Source organism: Harmonia axyridis, chromosome 7 (genome assembly GCF_914767665.1).
Source record: "Harmonia axyridis chromosome 7, icHarAxyr1.1, whole genome shotgun sequence".
Taxonomy (NCBI): domain Eukaryota; kingdom Metazoa; phylum Arthropoda; class Insecta; order Coleoptera; family Coccinellidae; genus Harmonia; species Harmonia axyridis.
In genome coordinates this window covers 5735638-5752777 of record NC_059507.1, presented here as the reverse complement: position 1 = coordinate 5752777, position 17140 = coordinate 5735638, and the positions used below count along the sequence as shown (strand labels likewise).

The window sequence follows — 17140 nt, the reverse complement described above, 5'->3', positions numbered from 1 at the left end:
CAAACAAAAAGAAATTTATAATAGAAATGTCTGTGGTGCACTGGCAACATTGGAATAACATAAACATAGTAAACAATTGTCACTGTTCGATCGGCTTTCTTGGAGGAAAGATGTTAGAAGCAATAAGAATTGGTTTATTTAATTAATGAAAAATATTTTATTTGAAGCTTAATTTCTTATCAAAAATGACGATTATAGTATTTTTAATTGATACTTCAGCATCGATGTTTCAAAGGTATTTGAATAGCGCTAGTAAATAACATACCTAACCAAATTTGTTTCAGGACCTATATAGGAGGTAGAAACACTATTTTAGACGTTGCCAAATCAGCTGTTGAAACTTTTGTAAAAATTAGACAGAGAAATATGGATAGTAGAAATGATAGATATATGCTTCTTACATTTGAAGAATATCCGAATAATATCAAAGCGGGTAAGTATTCAATAGAGTAAACTTTAGAATGTAATTTGGTTTTAACATTAATCTGACATTTTCAGGATGGAAAGAAAATTTGGCAACATTCATGAACGAATTGAAGAATCTACAATCTTGTTCTATGACTACGATGGGTATGGCTGTGAAACAAGCTTTCGATATTTTAAATATAAATAGAATGACTTCTGGTATTGATACCTATGGTCAAGGGAGATGTCCTTTTTTTCTAGAAACTGCCATTATTGTTTTAATAACAGATGGTGGGAAATTAACTAATGGTAAATAAACTAATCTATGATAATTCTTCTTCTTTTTAAGTTGATCTTGATAAAAAGGTACTTTTGAAATTTCAAAAACTTTTTCCAATTTGCTCTAGACAAGAGTGCTAATGGAATTTTTAGTACAATTAATATAACTAAAGCAATTGATTTAATTGTAAATATCCTTAATTTCAAGCTACTGGAGTTCACGAGGATTTCTCCCTACCAATGCATTTACCAATACCTGGTTGTGAACTAACTCGAGAGCCGTTCCGTTGGGACCAGAGATTATTCGCTTTAGTCTTGAGACTTTCGGGGACTCCCGCAATCGACAGGGATATTGGTTTAGTCCCAAGTGACAACAATCCTATCGATATGATGTGTGATGTTACAGGGGGAAGATCATACTGCATTACATCACATAGAATGTTGAATCAATGTATCGATAGTTTGGTGCAGAAGGTAAATTTTTTTATTGGTGATTTATTATTATGAATATATGTAACTAGTTATTTTAGGTTCAAAATGGAGTGGTTATTCATTTTGAAAAAGTTGGGCCTGATCCACCACCTCCCATTTTCGATAAAAATGAAGACGGAAAAGATGAGGGAGGAATGACGAAAGAAGAATGGTTGGAAACAATGCAGAATCCCCCAAATACATCCTGGCGCAATTGTAGAAAAATGATCTATGTGCCTAAGCCTATGCCCAAAACTTTTTTTATGGGTAATTATTGAGTTAGATCAAGTTTTGACACATGAATTGACAATATAATCTTTCAGGTTTTTGGCCTATTCCCGAGTCTTTTTGGCCTGAATTAACTACCTCCGTATTACCAGGAAGATTAGCTCATCCGAATGTGCGGTTCACATGTACCAGTCAAGAACCTCTTGTTATCGAGAACCTACCGTTTGACAAATATGAATTGGAACCTTCCCCTTTAACACAATACATTTTGTCCCGGAAACAACCCAAAACTTGTTGGCAGGTAAGTTTAGAAGTTAATATTCACCCTAACCAAACTTAATCTTTTTTTATTTGTTTATAGGTTTTTGTGGCAAATAGTTACAAGAATTCTGAAGTTGGCCATCCTTTTGGTTATCTGAAAGCAAGTACAAATTTGACATGTGTTAATTTATTTGTAATGCCTTATAATTATCCCGTCCTGCTACCGCTACTCGACGAGCTATCAAAGGTGAGTTGTTTGAAAGTTTCACGGTGAATTCAACGAAATTTCGTTTGCGAAATGTGAACCGTTGTATTTTTATTGAATTTTCAATGAAACCGTAATAATCTATTTGTTTTAGATTCACAGATGGAAACCAACCCAGGAGTGGAGAAATCAATTTCAGAACTATATGAGAACATTACCCGCTTATTATGCAGCACCATTGAGGAAAGCCCTAACCAGAATGGGTAAGTTTTAATTGCTATGTTTCTTCTATGTTTTAATTTTTTTCATTTTTGGTGGCTTTATTTCCATATCGTTCAAGAAAAAAAAATCTGTCTGCTAAGTAGAGATTTTCTGAGAAACTAAAATCGGTGGCTGTACCGCATTGATGTTACTTGCTCCTGATCTGATTGAAGAATTTCGAAGACAAAAAAAAATAATAATTTTCAGCTTCCTCGGTAGCTTAGTGGTTAGAGTATCGGACTAGTTATTCGGAGGTTGCGGGTTCGAGTCCCGCTCGGGAGGTACTTTTTTCAGAATTGAAAAATTGTCTGAATGCCGTGAAATAAATTTCATGTAAAGAAATAAATTGTGAAAAAATTATAACCATCACTGTAAAATTTGCAGTGTCTTTTAGATTTAAATTTTTTTATCAATTCATATCGTAACATTGGGATTAATTATATTTTGAAGGCACACCCATGCAGCTTGCGCAGACCCTGATACCGGAGAATACAGAAGCACTTAGTTACACAGTTTCCAATTACCTCAAAAGGATAAAAAACCACGCAAAATCAGAATATGATAAAATGTGCAACGATGTAGCACAAAGGCAAAACAATGTAAGTAATCAGACTAAAGGGTTGATAGGAAGTTTTTAATTCTAACATTTTAGGCGAATAATCATAAAAACAATTACAATGTCCCAGAGAAAGTACAAGTAAAGGTGGTTTTGAAAAAGGACCTGATAAGTCATCCGCTAATTGCTGATAAATTCACTGCTCAAAGAGATCAATTATTGCCCCAAGGGAGCCCTATTAATCTTTCTATATCGGTGCTGGATAAAAAAAGACAAAGTATAAGTTTCAAGAATTCTTTCGAAATACCTAGAAATAGGTTAGTTTACCAAGTAAGTGATCTTTCATCGTAATAAATTTCTATAATATTTGAAGTAGATTTCTGAACATAGATAGTATAGCAAGGAGTAAATGATTGAATTTGGAGAAAAAAATCGTGAAGGTTTTTTCATGTGAACAATTTTTATTACTTAAATATTGTAGTCGTTTTTTGCAAGTTTTTTAAATTTTACATCAAACCTGCTGTTGGAGAAGATCCAAAGTCGATGTTTAGTTGTTGTTGAAATGCCTAGAGCACGTGTAGGCGGAATTTATCGTCAGCTAAGTGAATTTAAAGGAGGTCGAATTATTGGTCTACGGGAGGCGGGGTTGTCATTTCGAGGAATCGCTAACCGTACGAACAGAAATCCAACTACTGTTATGAGATGTTGTCAAGCGTGGTTTGATAATGTCCAAAATCGAAGAAGAGTAGGCACCGGACGTCGAAGGGGCACAAATGAAGTTCAAGATCGACGTCTAAGACTTATGGCCAATAGAGACTGATTTGCGACAACTCGATCTTTGGCTAATGAGTGGTTAGGAGAACAAGGTCATCCTGTAACTATCCGGATGGTTTACCGCCGGATAAGGTCTTTTGGACTGCAGTATTATCGACCCCATCTTGTGTTACCTCTGACGGTTGAGCACCGCCGGCAACGATTACAGTGGTGCAGAGAACGTTAACATTGGAATGTGGAATGGCATCAGGTCAGGTGATGAATTTTGATTCTCCTTGGGTGCACATAACGGCCGAAGAAGGGTTAGACGACGTCGGGGAGAAAGACGTGAACCTCAGTTTGATGTTGAGCGTCATGTACACCGAACAGTAGGCGTAATGGTATGGGATGCTATTGGACATGAAAGTAGGTTACCTTTAGTTTTTATTCGAGGTAACATGACAGCGCTGCGTTACCTTCAAGAAATAGTGGAGCCATATGTTCTCCCTTACCTTAACCGGCTCGATAATCCAATATTTCAACAAGATAATGCCCAACCTCATATTGCCAGAGTTAGTTTAAATTTTTTCAAAGCGAACCATGTGAATTTAGTTAGTATATTTATCTTTTATGTGTATACTCCTACAATTGTTTTACCAGAAAAAAATCATATCTTTTGCATTAATTATTGTAACTTGTCTTATTAGGTTGTTCGGATGAGAAATAACTTCTTGCAACCCGACTGGATATCACACGATCTTGACAGTGCCCACTCTTTACCAATATCGCAAATGGGTAACTATCAGGAACATCTGAAGAGGCAAACGCCTCAACTTAGAGAGATCGAAAGCACACCAGTTAGACAGCATATGTTCGGCAATCCATTCAAGATTGATAAGAGAATGATGGTGAGAAATTTTCAATTTTTCTCTTTAAATTTTGTCTTAACAATATGAGATTTTCAGGTAGATGAAGCTGATATTGATCTGGTGGGCTCACCAGGAACTAACAGAAACAACAAACGCCCCATTTCTAGTATTGATACTAATAACAGGGCCTCCAAGAGAAAACCAGGACCGTTACCGAAACAGTTTAAATTTCGAAGACCCAGCGAGACTTTGAGCTCAGCACCTTCAACTCCGGAGCGTTGTCCATCACCATCTCCATGGTAATAATCTCCCATTACACCTCTTTTAGGCTTTTGTCGAAAATAAGTCATCGTTTAGTGCATAACTTTTCTTATTTTTTAGGTTGAACTCGATTGAAAGGGACATCCCAAGTTTTGACGAGCCGCCAAAAATAATCGAGAACGGTTTAGATTGTCCCTTGAGTCCATCGTCGAGTGAGAGGTCGCGATCGCCGTCTCCACCGTTAGAAGTGCCGAATCACAGTGTACCAAGCGCAAGCGAAAATCACGTATTGTCAAGGACTAATCCCGTTCAGTATAACTGTTCGCCGATAGTCGAAGTGAACACGAACTCGTCGAATAGTTTAACTTATTCCAATTCGTCATTGCCAAACTACAATAGCGACGATAAAATATCACAAATTTTGAAAGAAGTTAATAGTTTACCATCCGTTGCCTTGAACCATAATAATCACGAACCTCCTGTCTCGGAACAAAAAATATTGGTAGGTGTTATAAGACAGGGTTAGTACTATTTAGAGGGGCACTGCAGGGATATCGACAACCGTTAGAGATATAGGGAGGCTTAAATTACAAAAAAGTTGCGTTATTAAGGCCCAGTTTCACCAAACAGCACTTGATCCCAGATTGATTAAACTCCGCTTGTTACTAAAGCAGGCTTAACAGTGTTTTCTGTTTCACCATGCATCAACCCGTCCGAAGATGATCGCGATTAACCAAATCGCGATTAAATAGTCAGACCATTTGGCAACGTTGTGAACAAAGAGTTATATAGTGTTCTGTATCGTATTAGCAGTGATGACCACCATTGGCGCTAGGTGTCAGGTGTCATTCATTCATAACTCATAACATTTCAAAACATTTGTCATCTTGTAAACAAAAAACAAAGTTAATTTTTGCCGAAAATGTCGAGTGATGTGCTTCGAAATGTCGGAAACTTGCAGAAGTTAAAAAGAAATTATCCCATTTCACAAAACCACACATTCTGGAAAAAAAACTATATAAGTAATTTTATTAACTTATTTATTTTTATTAACAAGTTTAACTGCTTCTTAAATAATATTTCAATCAAACATATCAATAAATTATTCTTTGCAATAAATTTCATAAAACACAAAAACAAAGTTTACGTGTATTTTAAATGGGAAATATTGAGCCTATACATATAGTCATATTTTGATAAAATTGACCCAAAAATTAGAAATTTCCGGAAAAATAATTACATAGACAAGAGTTCCATACTGATAAATAATTATTAATCTCAACTTGAAAGGTTATAATCCTCTAAAAATGGCCGATTAGTGCTAAATCGCGATTGGTCGATTAAATGGCGCTTTGGAGTGTGGTGAAACGCTACATTACATTAATCGTGATCTGAGGCCTCACTTAAGAGCCAAGTCAAGATTAAAGCATTTGGTGAAACTGGGCCTTAGGGTTTAGTGTGTTGGTGTTAACAGATCCAGAATATCTTCAATGGCTCCCGAGATATCTCCCAAAAATTAAAAATCGAGATTTTCTTTTTTCTGTATAACTCATTTGTTTCTGGAGATAACTTCATGAAATTCGGTTTGTAGTCATTATCCAATTCAGAGATTCTAATGGTGTCGACGGATTTTTTCTGTTTTCCATTGTTTCAGAGTCGCGATAGTCAATTTTTTTTTCTTATGGACGCCATATTGGTTTTCCTTATGAGGTGATGAAGAAAAAAATTACGAATTCAACAATGTATCACACCATACAAAAATATCGAGTCTAGATACGCAAATTTGAAGAGTTGTTATGTGAAATCATCACTTGACTATCGCGTCTCTGAAACAATGGAAAACAGAAAAAATCCGTCGACACCATTAGAATTTCTATATTGGATAATGGCTACAAACCGAATTTCTTGACGTTATCTCCAGAAACAAATGAGTTATACAGAAAAAAAGAAAATCTCAATTTTCAGTTTTTTCGAGATATCTCGAGAACCATTGAAGATATTCTGGATCTGTTAACACCAAAGCACTAATCCCTAAATATCGCAACTTTTTTCTAATTTAAGCCACCCTGTATCTCTAACGGTTTTCAATATCCCTGTAGTGCCCCTCTAAATAGTTTTGACTTATTAGTTCCGATGTTGATTTATCATTTTCAATTATATTACAGGTACAATCCGAAGAAGAAATGGAGGATATTAAAGCACAAAACTTCCAGATAAGAAAAGCACTGAATAAATTAGTGAGACGGCCAGGAAAGAATTTCTCGGAATTGTTTGACACAATAAGAACACTAAAGGGTAATGTGGATATACAAGTTAGTGTTGTTAAGTTGATAATTAAAGAATCGTTGAGATTCAAAAGACAGTATCTGGCTTCTTTGCTGGAAGACCATATAAATACTCTGAAGGGTATAGAAAACAAGCAATGAGTTAAGGAATACAATTTTTCTAATTTTATACTTTGATACAAGACAGAAATGCAGCATCCTCCAGCTCAATTAATTATATCAAATTTTACAGTTGGTTTTTGATTGTTTGTTGTTATCAACTTTAAAAATTTCGAATTTCACTTTGAAACATTGTACATATTTTCCCAAAGGAGTGCCTTAACTGGCTGAAATTCGATAATTTTGTGTTGCAATAACTTCACCTGACAATTTTGTAAATATATAAAAATAATTAAATTTGTTATTTTTTTCTTTCGAATTGAGTTTTGTAAATTAAAGATGTTTTTAGATGTTAATTTTATAAATAAATTATTTATTCTACATTAAATATTTCTTTATTATAAATTTTTCATTCTCCTCCTAATAACGGAGATGTTCTTGTGTTGTTACTTCGTACTTGGAAAAATTTGGAGAAAAACATTTTTTATCTTGAAAATTGATTGATAAACCGATGAACCATAAACCTTATGATCTAGAAGAATAGTTGACAATCGAATTATATCGGTTTTTTTCAAAAAAAACAAGCTTTAATCAGGAATTTGGTTGTAGGCCATCTATAGCCATCTTATTGAACTAATTAACCCGGCTGCTAACCAAGTATAGAATCCTGTAATGTGCTAGCCATACCAAAACCTGGTTCGTGCTACTTTTCCTAGATGTCGCCGTATAGGCAAATTTATAACATTTTGGTGGATAGACTATATTGAAGCGCATCCGCCGAAAAGATATATAATATTCCTATTTGGTAATAATACTTTATGAAAAGAGTTCAAAATTGGATATAATGAGTAAACTTCTATGCTGAATATCTATCTATCTGCAGTCGGTTTTTTATTTACATACCACTAAACTGGAATATTGTGAATTTTATAGAAAAATGTTGTGCTTTGAATGTGTAGAAATTATTTTCTGCGCGAAATCGATGCCTAATTTGGAATCTACAACTTTGAAACCCTCTTAATCAATTGGATCGGACAATTTTGCGGAAATTTTTCCGCATAAAAAAGTATTTGATTCAGACTTCCAAAATTTGATATTATGAAGAATTTTTCATGTTGAATTCCTATTCGCAATCAGTTCCTCCCTAGAAACCCCCAAAATTGAGTTATTTCGAGTTTTGTGGGAAAATTTGAGCGGAGTTTGGTGTGCCCTCTGGTGGCATAAATCTGAGATTTGAAAATGGGAAAAATAATACCCCACAACAGTTGTATGTAAATTGTGCTTTTAAGGTGTAGAAAATTTTTTCTGGGGAGAATCGATGCCTAATTCGGAATCTACGACTCCGAAACCCTCTAAAACTATCAAAAAATGTTCGAATTCGATCGGTCGTTTTTTTCGGAAAAACCAAGACTATAACCTTGGATATTTTTTCGCCAAAAAAAGTTTTTTGTTCTGATCGACTTTAAAATTTTATATTGAGAAGATTTTTTTCTGCTGAATCCGTATTTGCAATCAGTTTCTCCCTAGAAGTCCCCAAAATTGAGTTATTTCAAATTTTGTGGGAAAATGTGTAGGGGGTTTGGACTGCCCTCTGGCGGCATAAATCTCAGGCTTGTAAAATGAGTATGCCTGCCCCACAACTGCGACTTTCCAGTTCTGTGAAAACTGTGTTTTTAAGGTGCAAACAAATTTTTCTGTTAAGAATCAATGCCTAATTCGAAATCTACGACCTTGAAAGCCTCTAAAACTATCCTTATAGAACCTTGGATGGATTTCGCCAAAAAAAGATTTTGATTCAGATCGACTTCATAATTTGATATTACGAATAATTTTCTATGCTGAATTTCCATTAGTAATCAATGACTCTCTAGAATTGCCCAAAACTGAATTATTTGGATTTTTGTGGGAGGAATTTTCAAGGGGGTTTGGTCTTCTCTCTGATGGCCAAAATATGTGGATTGTAAACTGGGCAAGTATAAATTTACATGTCTCAAAACTGGGACATTCCCTTGAATAAAATTCGAAAAAAAAAATTTTTGGCTCAAAAATGTTGTAGATAGATCATTTGACCACACCGAATTGCAATCTGTAATCTTCTTCTAAAGTGTTCAATTTCGAGATATTACGAGTTATGTGGAAAAATTTTCTAAAGAGTTTGTTTGGAGAATTTTTCACCGATAAATCTTAATCCTTATAAGGCAGAAGTGATGGTACATCTGATTTTTTCTTTAAAATTTCAAAAATTAAATTCAGTAGAGAATACAGTGTACTGTAGTCAGGAATTCTGCTGTAGGCCATCTATACGAATCTTACTGAACCATTTAGTCCCACGTTCATTTAAGTATAGAATCCTGTACTGTGCTATCCATACCAAAACCTGGTTTGAGCTACTCCTCCCAGATGGAACTATTGCATATAATCTTTAAAAAAATCGAATAGTATAAGGAAATATTACGAGAAAATCACAAAATTCTGAAACTACAGACATATTCTGCTTGTACCCTGAAGGAAGGGGGTAAAAATAAAAGTGATACAATAGCAATAAAGTTTTTTATTTTATTCAATAGTTCAGAAAACGGATATAAAAATATACATATATGCAACTAATTGTGAAATATAATTTTGCTCTTATTTTATACTGGATGTTATCTTTTTGGCAGTACCTAAATATGTCAATTCAATTGAGTAATAGTTTACAGCAACGTCTTTCATAAGAGATCTTTAGGATTTGCTCTAAAAATATATTGTTTTGAAATACAGCTAATTTTAGTAATTTCTACTGTTGTGTAATGATAAAGTATCTAATATAATGATGAAAATTGCATATTATATGATTATTATTAAAAATTAGGTAGGAAGTCTTCAGCACTTCATGATATCAATATTGGACTGAATCCAACAATAATTTTGCGGTAAGACACCTTGAATTGTTCCCTTTTATTGCGTTATCAATATTGATTATAATCTATTTATAGGCTGCCAAAAATATTAACATTGATTACAACTTGTTTTCACACAAAATCGCAGGGATTTTGAATTTCAATGGTCATCGGAAATATTTTGGAATCTAATGTAAGCATTCGATAACTTCATACGCATTTCTTACAGATAAATATGCCTACAACTGCTTTAACTTATTATGATTAACTGTACATATCGTTATATTTATTATGCACTTATATACTAAGAATATTTATATCATTAAATTTATTCAGGTCATCATACTGATACCAGTATTATTTTGATGGGGCTGGTCATAAATTATAATTATATCTAAGGGTTATATCTAATTATTTAGATATGCAATTCAGCACTGCAAACTGCAATCTCAATAGAACTTTCCAAAATGAATATTTGTTATGAATTGTCTGCTGCAAATATAAATAGCGAAAAAAATAAATAAATACTTGATAAAAAGATCGTTACAAACCCCTAATTCTTCAGTTTTGGTCAAAATAAAGCAGTAATACATGAAACATCACATTCTGTAATAAAGCTAAAATACTTGTTGGAATGAAATGGATTGAAATGAATAGAAAGTGAAAATAGAACCTAGACTAATAATCAACACTGGGAAACCAGTAATTCAAGTAACTACTGATATCTATATCTTATATCAAACAAATTGATACACAATATTCGTTTTACAATACTCATAAAATTTGGCCACTGATGAGCTTAAGGTCATTCTTAACTATTATATAATTCAATACTTGGAAGCCTTAATCAGTCTTGCACATATGCAGACTTGTCTCAAATTCTTAAAGTTATAGAGTAATTTAATGGGTGATATGTGTATAATATCTATATATCTTTCAACCGAATCTAAGTGACCAATAATTTAAAATTATAACCAGTAGAACGAAGCAAGGAATTAGGACAAGTTATCTTAAATACCATAAACCTCAACATTCATATTGGACGGATAAATGAAACTTAGGAGTACCCAGAAAATACACCTTTCAGAACGAAGTTGCAAAGTTATCGCTCAACTTGCAACCTTCAATAATCAGGTGAGCAGAATTCCCTCAGAAAGTTTGATGGGGGGTACCCCATCTAATTTCTGGTAGGTGTATCTCCTGGGCCGTATCCTAGAATCGATCTTTCGCAGATAGCATCTCGTGGTCACCTTGCAGCATTTGAAGATCTTCCAGTTCTTGGAATTTTTCATGGTCTCTTATATGCGCGTAATTTGCCGAAAGGCACATCAAGTAATGAATCTGAGTTACGAAATTATGAAAGTCAATGTGGATATTAAAAAAAACTAATAAACCTAATACTCGACAACACTAAATGTTAGAATAAGAAAGCTTGAGATACTTACCAAACTTAAAATCACCAATACACAGGCTACAGTAGCAAATATAAACATGATTTCAACTTTTTCAACGTAATCTATACAAAAGCTTTTCACTTCTTTTTCTCCACTGATTTTCATTCTTTCTTGGGGTGTATTATCTGGCAGCAAAAAATCTAAAAAAACATTCAGTTGGCTAACATATTTACACCTTATTACATTACCTACAGAATTGTGTTAAATCAATAGGATCTTGATATGTTGCCACCCTAGGGTTCTCACACATTTTCCAAAATACGGTATAAACAAACGTAACCAGAACTAGAAAAGTGAACTTTACTATCCATACCAAAGTGAGAACATACGTGATTGCCATAAACTGAAAAAATAATCAAAATCACTCAGACGAATTATTTTATTAATAGAAATATATTAAGCAATATCAACAGAATCAAAATCTCATTTCTCCTCTAGCTATATTTCTGAAATTTAATTAATTAATTGACAATGAAGATATCATCACAGTAATGTTATATTATCCTGGATTTTAGAGATATAGCTAGAGAAACAAAGATGAAAAGGAAGGTGCACCATGAATCTATGACACAGATTGAATATAGTTAAAAGAATATAAATTGTTTCAACAGAAATGATGATTACTCACTATCGCACAACTTATTCTTCCTCCAACCCTGTGTCTCCATGCTCTATAAACTTTATGTCTGGTAGCTCCAGTTGCCAAACATCCAACAAATAGAATCATCAAACCAAGAGCACCCATACAGGCTCCAATAATAACAAAAGTCATTTTCACTGCTTCAATCCTAAAATATTAACGGTAATTAAATGTTGACCACGGATATTATTAACCCTTACCAAAAAATGTTAAGTTTAAATATTTCTCGAAACATTAGAACTGCTAAGGTGGCTCCCCTGTACATTGTTCCACAAAATATTGATACCCCCAAAGCACACATGATGGTGGCAATGAGGGTTGCATATGGAATTCTAGTGAGACATGCATCACATCCGCCTGAAATATCATTGGATTATAATGAGAAGAATATTTCAACAGTATGTTACTTTTCTCAACTTCTAAGTAGGTTTGCACTGAAAAAACACTCTCTTCAGATCTACTTCGAGGTATATCGAAAGAAGTTTCTTGAATAGGTGCTCGACGATAATTATTCATAATTGACGCAATAAGTTGGAATTACTCATATTATTAACTAACCACACCTTTCATAATAAAAGCCTGATAACTTCAGATAAGATAAAGAGTTAATCTTACCCATCTTGTAAACAAATTTTATAAATGGACAAATTCTACGAGATAACAGTTAGTCAAGTACCCTTGCCTAGGGTTAATGACTTGATTCTCTCATAATAATTGGAGCAAATCGACGGGAGTACAACAGTTTCTTACGTAAATAACAACAATTTACCAATTGTAACTGTCACTTAAATGCAAGTGTCAGAATTGTTAATTCTCATAGAATATTCAGAATTTTGAATAATGGATATTTTGAACTACTACCCAAGGACCAGAGAAAACTTTTGACTTGGAAAAAACCTCTTTTCTGTTATATGACAAAAAGTTCTTTGGAAACAAGACATTGTTTATTTTATTGACAATGGAAAAATTTCCTTTCTCTATGAAATATTAAATTTCGTTTCTGAAATCTCATTCTTTGTCTTTTTTGACCAATGCAGAGCTGCATTGTCATCTAATGCAAGTGTACTCATGTGTTTAAAATCTTTTGGTATCTTCAAAGTATTTTCAAGTTTATAAATTCTTTCATCAATTTTCATGGACATCATATAAATTTAAAAAAAATGTATTTCGATTTAAAAAGAGAAGATGTGCTTATGCAGATTCGTGAAAAATTGAGAAATGACAAAATCAAGTTATGGTTAGAACCGTATTATAATAAAACAAAGGGTTCAGTCGAAGAGGAATTAAAGGTACGAGATCATAAATTCAAAGGAAACTAGTTGAAAAGTTGCTTAATATTTATTTATTTCAGAAATTAGCTGAGGATTTCGCTACGTCTTTGAATATTGATTATAGTACTTGTTTAGAAGTTCTGACTGACCTACAAGAAAGTTCAGTTGAAAATTTAAAACAAAATACAAGATATAAAGAAAGTGGACTAGCCACATTGAAAATTAAAATTTTGCACCAACAAAGTCCTGCAAAAATAGTTCGTAAAGAATTATTACTAACTATAAAAGCAATTGAGCTCAAGACCTTACTTATGCCAGATGTAACTGTTTCTGAAAGTGGGCAAGTATAAATAGATATATTTCTTACCAATAACAGTATGGGTTGAACTGCATTCTAAATACAGTCCTGGGTGTAGCTCTCCAACATTAGACCAAAAATATAAAAGATAACTAAATTATGGATGTGCATCAACCTGTAATGTTCTCAATTCCAAATTTCTAACTGAAAAAAACCTATCAGAACAAATATGCATGACTTTAATCTTAATTCTAGGTTGAAGTTGATTTCATCAGGCAAAGTGTTGCTTGATAATGAATCGTTGATCAATCAGGGTGTCAAACATGGAAACATGATTTTAGCCATCATTGTGGGAGATGCCCAATCTGAAATAAAAGAAAATGAAGATCAAATCAAAGAATTAGAAGGGATTAAGTCGGATTCAAGATTACTGGCTTTGGATGATCAATACATGGAGGTGAAAATCCATAATCACAATATCATTCAGTAAATAATGGCCCATTTGACATAGTTCCATTTAAAAATTCGGCTTAAAGATGAATATTCCTCCAATAAAATGAAATAAAATTGAATGAATGAATATCCCTACTACTTTAATAAATTTATTTTTAGTTACAAGATCAGTTTGGGAATACTATCAGGATGCCTCCTTCAGAAAAGGAAGCCTTTGTTATTGCCATGACTCTTCAAAAAAAAGGAGAAGCTGCTATGAAAAGAGGAGACTATTCCAAAGCATTGGTTATGTTTTTAGAGGCTGATGAAGAATATAAGTGGGACATTCATTCGAAATATTCAATTCAATTTCCATTATATGAATAATAATTTTTCAGACAATGTAATTCAAAATGGTTGGCTGCAGTTGATAATTACGGTTTGTTGGATTTGGACATAGCCTGGTGTTACCTGTGTCTTCAAAGTGTCTCAAACTTACCTGATGCTCAAGAAAGACTGAAACGTTGTGAAGAGGTTTTCAATAGAACATATGGTCGTAATTTTGAAAGAGTTGTTGCAGTTAAGAAGTATTCAGGTAATTTGACAGTAGTCGAGTAAGTCTGGAAATTTTCATCTCATCCAAAGCTTTATGTGATTTTGTAAACATTTACCGTAATTTTTTTCTTTTCAGGAATTGAAGAAGCTCAGGTTATGAGGCTACACTTACTGCAAGCAGTCATTTTTTATCACCAGAACAAGAGGAATGAAGCACTACGCATGTTTCAAGTTACTGAATCTGAACTCAAAAATCTTAAAATTGATGAAACTAGCGTTCTTCATCTATTAGAATTAGGTACGATCTGTTAACATCTATAACATTGTTTATTGATGATTTTTCCATCAGGTTACACCCTAAATGAAGCGAAAAAAGCATTAAGAGCTACAAAGGGTGACCTCAGTCAGGCAGTAGCGTTCATCAATGAAACAAAAGAGCAAGAACAAAGAGCCAAAGCGAAAGAACTTCTTGAAAAGTAAGGTGCTAAATTTTCTTTTTTTTTGCATTTTCATTGGATAATTTTAGGGAAAGAAAAAAATTAGGATTGTGCGCTGATGGTAAGCAATATGTTGAAGCCAACTTTCTTCAAATATTGGTAAATATGGGTTACAACAGAGAAGCTGCTAGAATTGCCCTGCAAAAATGTAACAATATCATAACCAATAGCATACAATATATCCAAGATAATCCACAACCTGGACCTAGTACATCTAATACCCTGGACAAGGAAGAACTTTCAACTTTGGTCAATAATCTTCTACCAGATGTAAGTGTCAATTTATTTTCTTTTCAGCAACAGTATGGTCTATATATCACTTAGGTTACCACGGTTAGTAAGTTGGTGGTCCGTATATGTCAAATTCCTCAAAAACCGGTGACAATTTCCTCAAACTTGGGTGAGTTATCTGTCACCAGAGCAACCGTACTTTTATTCTGGTTAGGTTCGGTAACCACGCCCACTCCGGTTGACAGTTGTCATTTTAATTTTCAGATTATTGCTTATGAATATATTCCATAACATCTAACACTCAAAAACTTTATTATTTTAATTTTGAAACAAATACCCTTCAGAGCCATTAATAACTATTAGTTATTTACAAATTAAAAGAGATCAACCATTTATAACCTCCAAAATTCTGTCAATAAAAAACTTAGTTGACCATTGACAAGTGTCAAACGGTTCGTAAATAGGAAGCAGGTTACCTCAAACATTGAAAACCACTAGTAACCGCTCTGAAATTTTCGGCAATATAAGGACCATACCCATTGTCATATCAATGTTTTTTTTTCAATTGGTGTAATCATCTTTTGCAGTTGATTGCAGCGGGATTCAGTACAGAAATGGCTACATTGGCGCTCTACAAGCATTGTGGTAACATTTACAAAGCAGCAGAGGATCTACTCAACAATAATGGTATCATAGATGAAAAAACAACCGGACTAACCCCAGAAGAAGGTAAATTACTTTACATTTTAAAGGAAATTCATTTTTTTTTTAAAAACCCCAGTGATATATAATTTTTCATAACACCACATTTCTAGTATATAGGTTGATACCACCATCATCAGAACCACAAAGATTGGAAGGAGGGACACCTAAAAATGACGCTTACAATCGTTTATTGACTGACTTGTCTAATAGTGAGGTGGATGTGTCTCTTCAACAGGAAGAGCAGTATTTAGAAAAGTTTATGAGTCTCCTCCAAATTCGATAATTAATATTTACATATATTTGCAATATACATACAGGGTTTTGAATTTACGACTCCACTGCTGCTTACTTCTTGTTCTTACATATAAAAAAATGCAATCTAATTTTCAAAGATACTTTTTAACGAGGACACCCCTTTTGAAAATTGCAATACTTATATTTATAATGAATTCCACCAATTAGAATGTAGAATTCATTATTTTTTCAGTCTACAATTCACACCTTGTACTTTACTCTTTATTAACTTTATTTTAGAATTTTTTAGTCTACAATTCATACCTATTACCTTTTTCTTTATTAACTTCATTTTAGAATTTCTTCACTCAAATTCATAGTTTGTACTTTTTGTTTTATCAACTTAATTTTAGAATTTATCCAGTCTCCAATCCAGAATTTGTACTTTTTCTTTTTTACCTTGGGTTTAATCTTTTGAAAACTTCTTTGCCTTTGTCAAGACACATTTCTTCTCTGGCCCTTGCAAGAACTTCCTGTGTACGTAAGCTAGTTTCAAAATGAAGAATTTTTAGGTATACCAAGGTAGCTGATATAAGGATTATGTTTTACAAGACTGATTATCTAAATCCTTTATATTGATACTGCAATGATATCCTTTTTGAAAATATTTATTATATTTTCAGTAAATAAGTTGAAAAAGCCAGCTAAAGCTGGAAAATCGAACGAGGATAAAAATGAAGCTTACAATCGTTTGGTAACTGATATGAATCTTGAAGAAGATCTGGATTTGTCTCTTCAGCAAGAAGAACAGTTTCTACTTATGTTTTTGGATCTCCTTCAGAACTGATTATTAACTTTTTCTTTATAATTTTATTTCTAAGAATTTGAATATAATATAATTGTTTTAATCACCTCAGGATATTTCAAACTGTAATAATGTTTACCTATATTAGACTGATGATTTGTATTTCATAGTTTTATAATGATGAAAAATATATTTCTGATCCTAAT

General features: G+C 33.2%; 3 protein-coding genes across 5 annotated transcripts; 2 read left to right on the top strand and 1 right to left on the bottom strand.

Annotated features, from left to right (window-relative positions):
- The first annotated feature begins 74 nt into the window (after positions 1-74).
- On the top strand, positions 75-7321 carry LOC123684043 (integrator complex subunit 6-B). Its single transcript, XM_045623143.1, has 14 exons — positions 75-235; positions 285-433; positions 499-714; positions 893-1158; positions 1215-1422; positions 1479-1684; positions 1745-1891; positions 2004-2112; positions 2561-2709; positions 2763-2996; positions 4127-4327; positions 4385-4587; positions 4670-5051; positions 6715-7321. The coding sequence occupies exons 1-14, from the start codon at positions 186-188 to the stop codon at positions 6973-6975; spliced, it is 2781 nt and encodes a 926-aa protein (XP_045479099.1). The 5' UTR covers positions 75-185; the 3' UTR covers positions 6976-7321.
- Positions 7322-9469: 2148 nt separating this feature from the next.
- Positions 9470-12698, bottom strand: LOC123684041 (proteolipid protein DM beta). 2 transcript variants are annotated; one of them, XM_045623139.1, is made up of 6 exons: positions 12522-12698; positions 12107-12263; positions 11895-12054; positions 11459-11609; positions 11258-11406; positions 9470-11153 (listed from the first exon to the last, which is right to left on the bottom strand). In XM_045623139.1, the coding sequence occupies exons 1-6, from the start codon at positions 12523-12525 to the stop codon at positions 11025-11027; spliced, it is 750 nt and encodes a 249-aa protein (XP_045479095.1). In that variant the 5' UTR covers positions 12526-12698; the 3' UTR covers positions 9470-11024. The 2 variants fall into 2 exon arrangements, with proteins under 2 accessions (XP_045479095.1, XP_045479094.1); XM_045623138.1 differs by lacking the exon at positions 12522-12698 and adding an exon at positions 12314-12491.
- A 141-nt stretch (positions 12699-12839) lies between these two features.
- Positions 12840-17139, top strand: LOC123684040 (NEDD8 ultimate buster 1-like). Of its 2 annotated transcripts, none has more exons than XM_045623136.1 (10): positions 12840-13195; positions 13258-13517; positions 13731-13932; positions 14088-14245; positions 14306-14502; positions 14599-14760; positions 14812-14938; positions 14989-15229; positions 15778-15919; positions 16006-16900. In XM_045623136.1, exons 1-10 carry the CDS (start codon positions 13067-13069, stop codon positions 16176-16178), a joined length of 1791 nt encoding a protein of 596 aa, XP_045479092.1. In that variant the 5' UTR covers positions 12840-13066; the 3' UTR covers positions 16179-16900. The 2 variants fall into 2 exon arrangements, with proteins under 2 accessions (XP_045479092.1, XP_045479093.1); XM_045623137.1 differs by having other exon boundaries at positions 12842-13195; positions 16813-17139.
- Position 17140: the final 1 nt, after the last annotated feature.

What these genes read in the sequence shown, in the direction of transcription:
- LOC123684041 (XM_045623138.1), bottom strand. Translation starts at nt 12,422, where the DNA reads ATGAATAATTATCGTCGAGCACCTATTCAAGAAACTTCTTTCGATATA. An exon ending in CTACTTAGAAGTTGAGAAAA is followed by an intron (nt 12,264 to 12,313) that starts GTAACATACTGT and finishes ATGATATTTCAG; the next exon opens with GCGGATGTGATGCATGTCTC. An exon ending in TATTGGTGATTTTAAGTTTG is followed by an intron (nt 11,154 to 11,257) that starts GTAAGTATCTCA and finishes TTCGTAACTCAG; the next exon opens with ATTCATTACTTGATGTGCCT.
- LOC123684040 (XM_045623136.1), top strand. Translation starts at nt 13,067, where the DNA reads ATGTATTTCGATTTAAAAAGAGAAGATGTGCTTATGCAGATTCGTGAA. An exon ending in GAGGCTGATGAAGAATATAA is followed by an intron (nt 14,246 to 14,305) that starts GTGGGACATTCA and finishes ATAATTTTTCAG; the next exon opens with ACAATGTAATTCAAAATGGT. An exon ending in TGCAGTTAAGAAGTATTCAG is followed by an intron (nt 14,503 to 14,598) that starts GTAATTTGACAG and finishes TTTTCTTTTCAG; the next exon opens with GAATTGAAGAAGCTCAGGTT.
- LOC123684043 (XM_045623143.1), top strand. Translation starts at nt 186, where the DNA reads ATGACGATTATAGTATTTTTAATTGATACTTCAGCATCGATGTTTCAA. An exon ending in TCAGCATCGATGTTTCAAAG is followed by an intron (nt 236 to 284) that starts GTATTTGAATAG and finishes AATTTGTTTCAG; the next exon opens with GACCTATATAGGAGGTAGAA. An exon ending in AGATTGATAAGAGAATGATG is followed by an intron (nt 4,328 to 4,384) that starts GTGAGAAATTTT and finishes TGAGATTTTCAG; the next exon opens with GTAGATGAAGCTGATATTGA.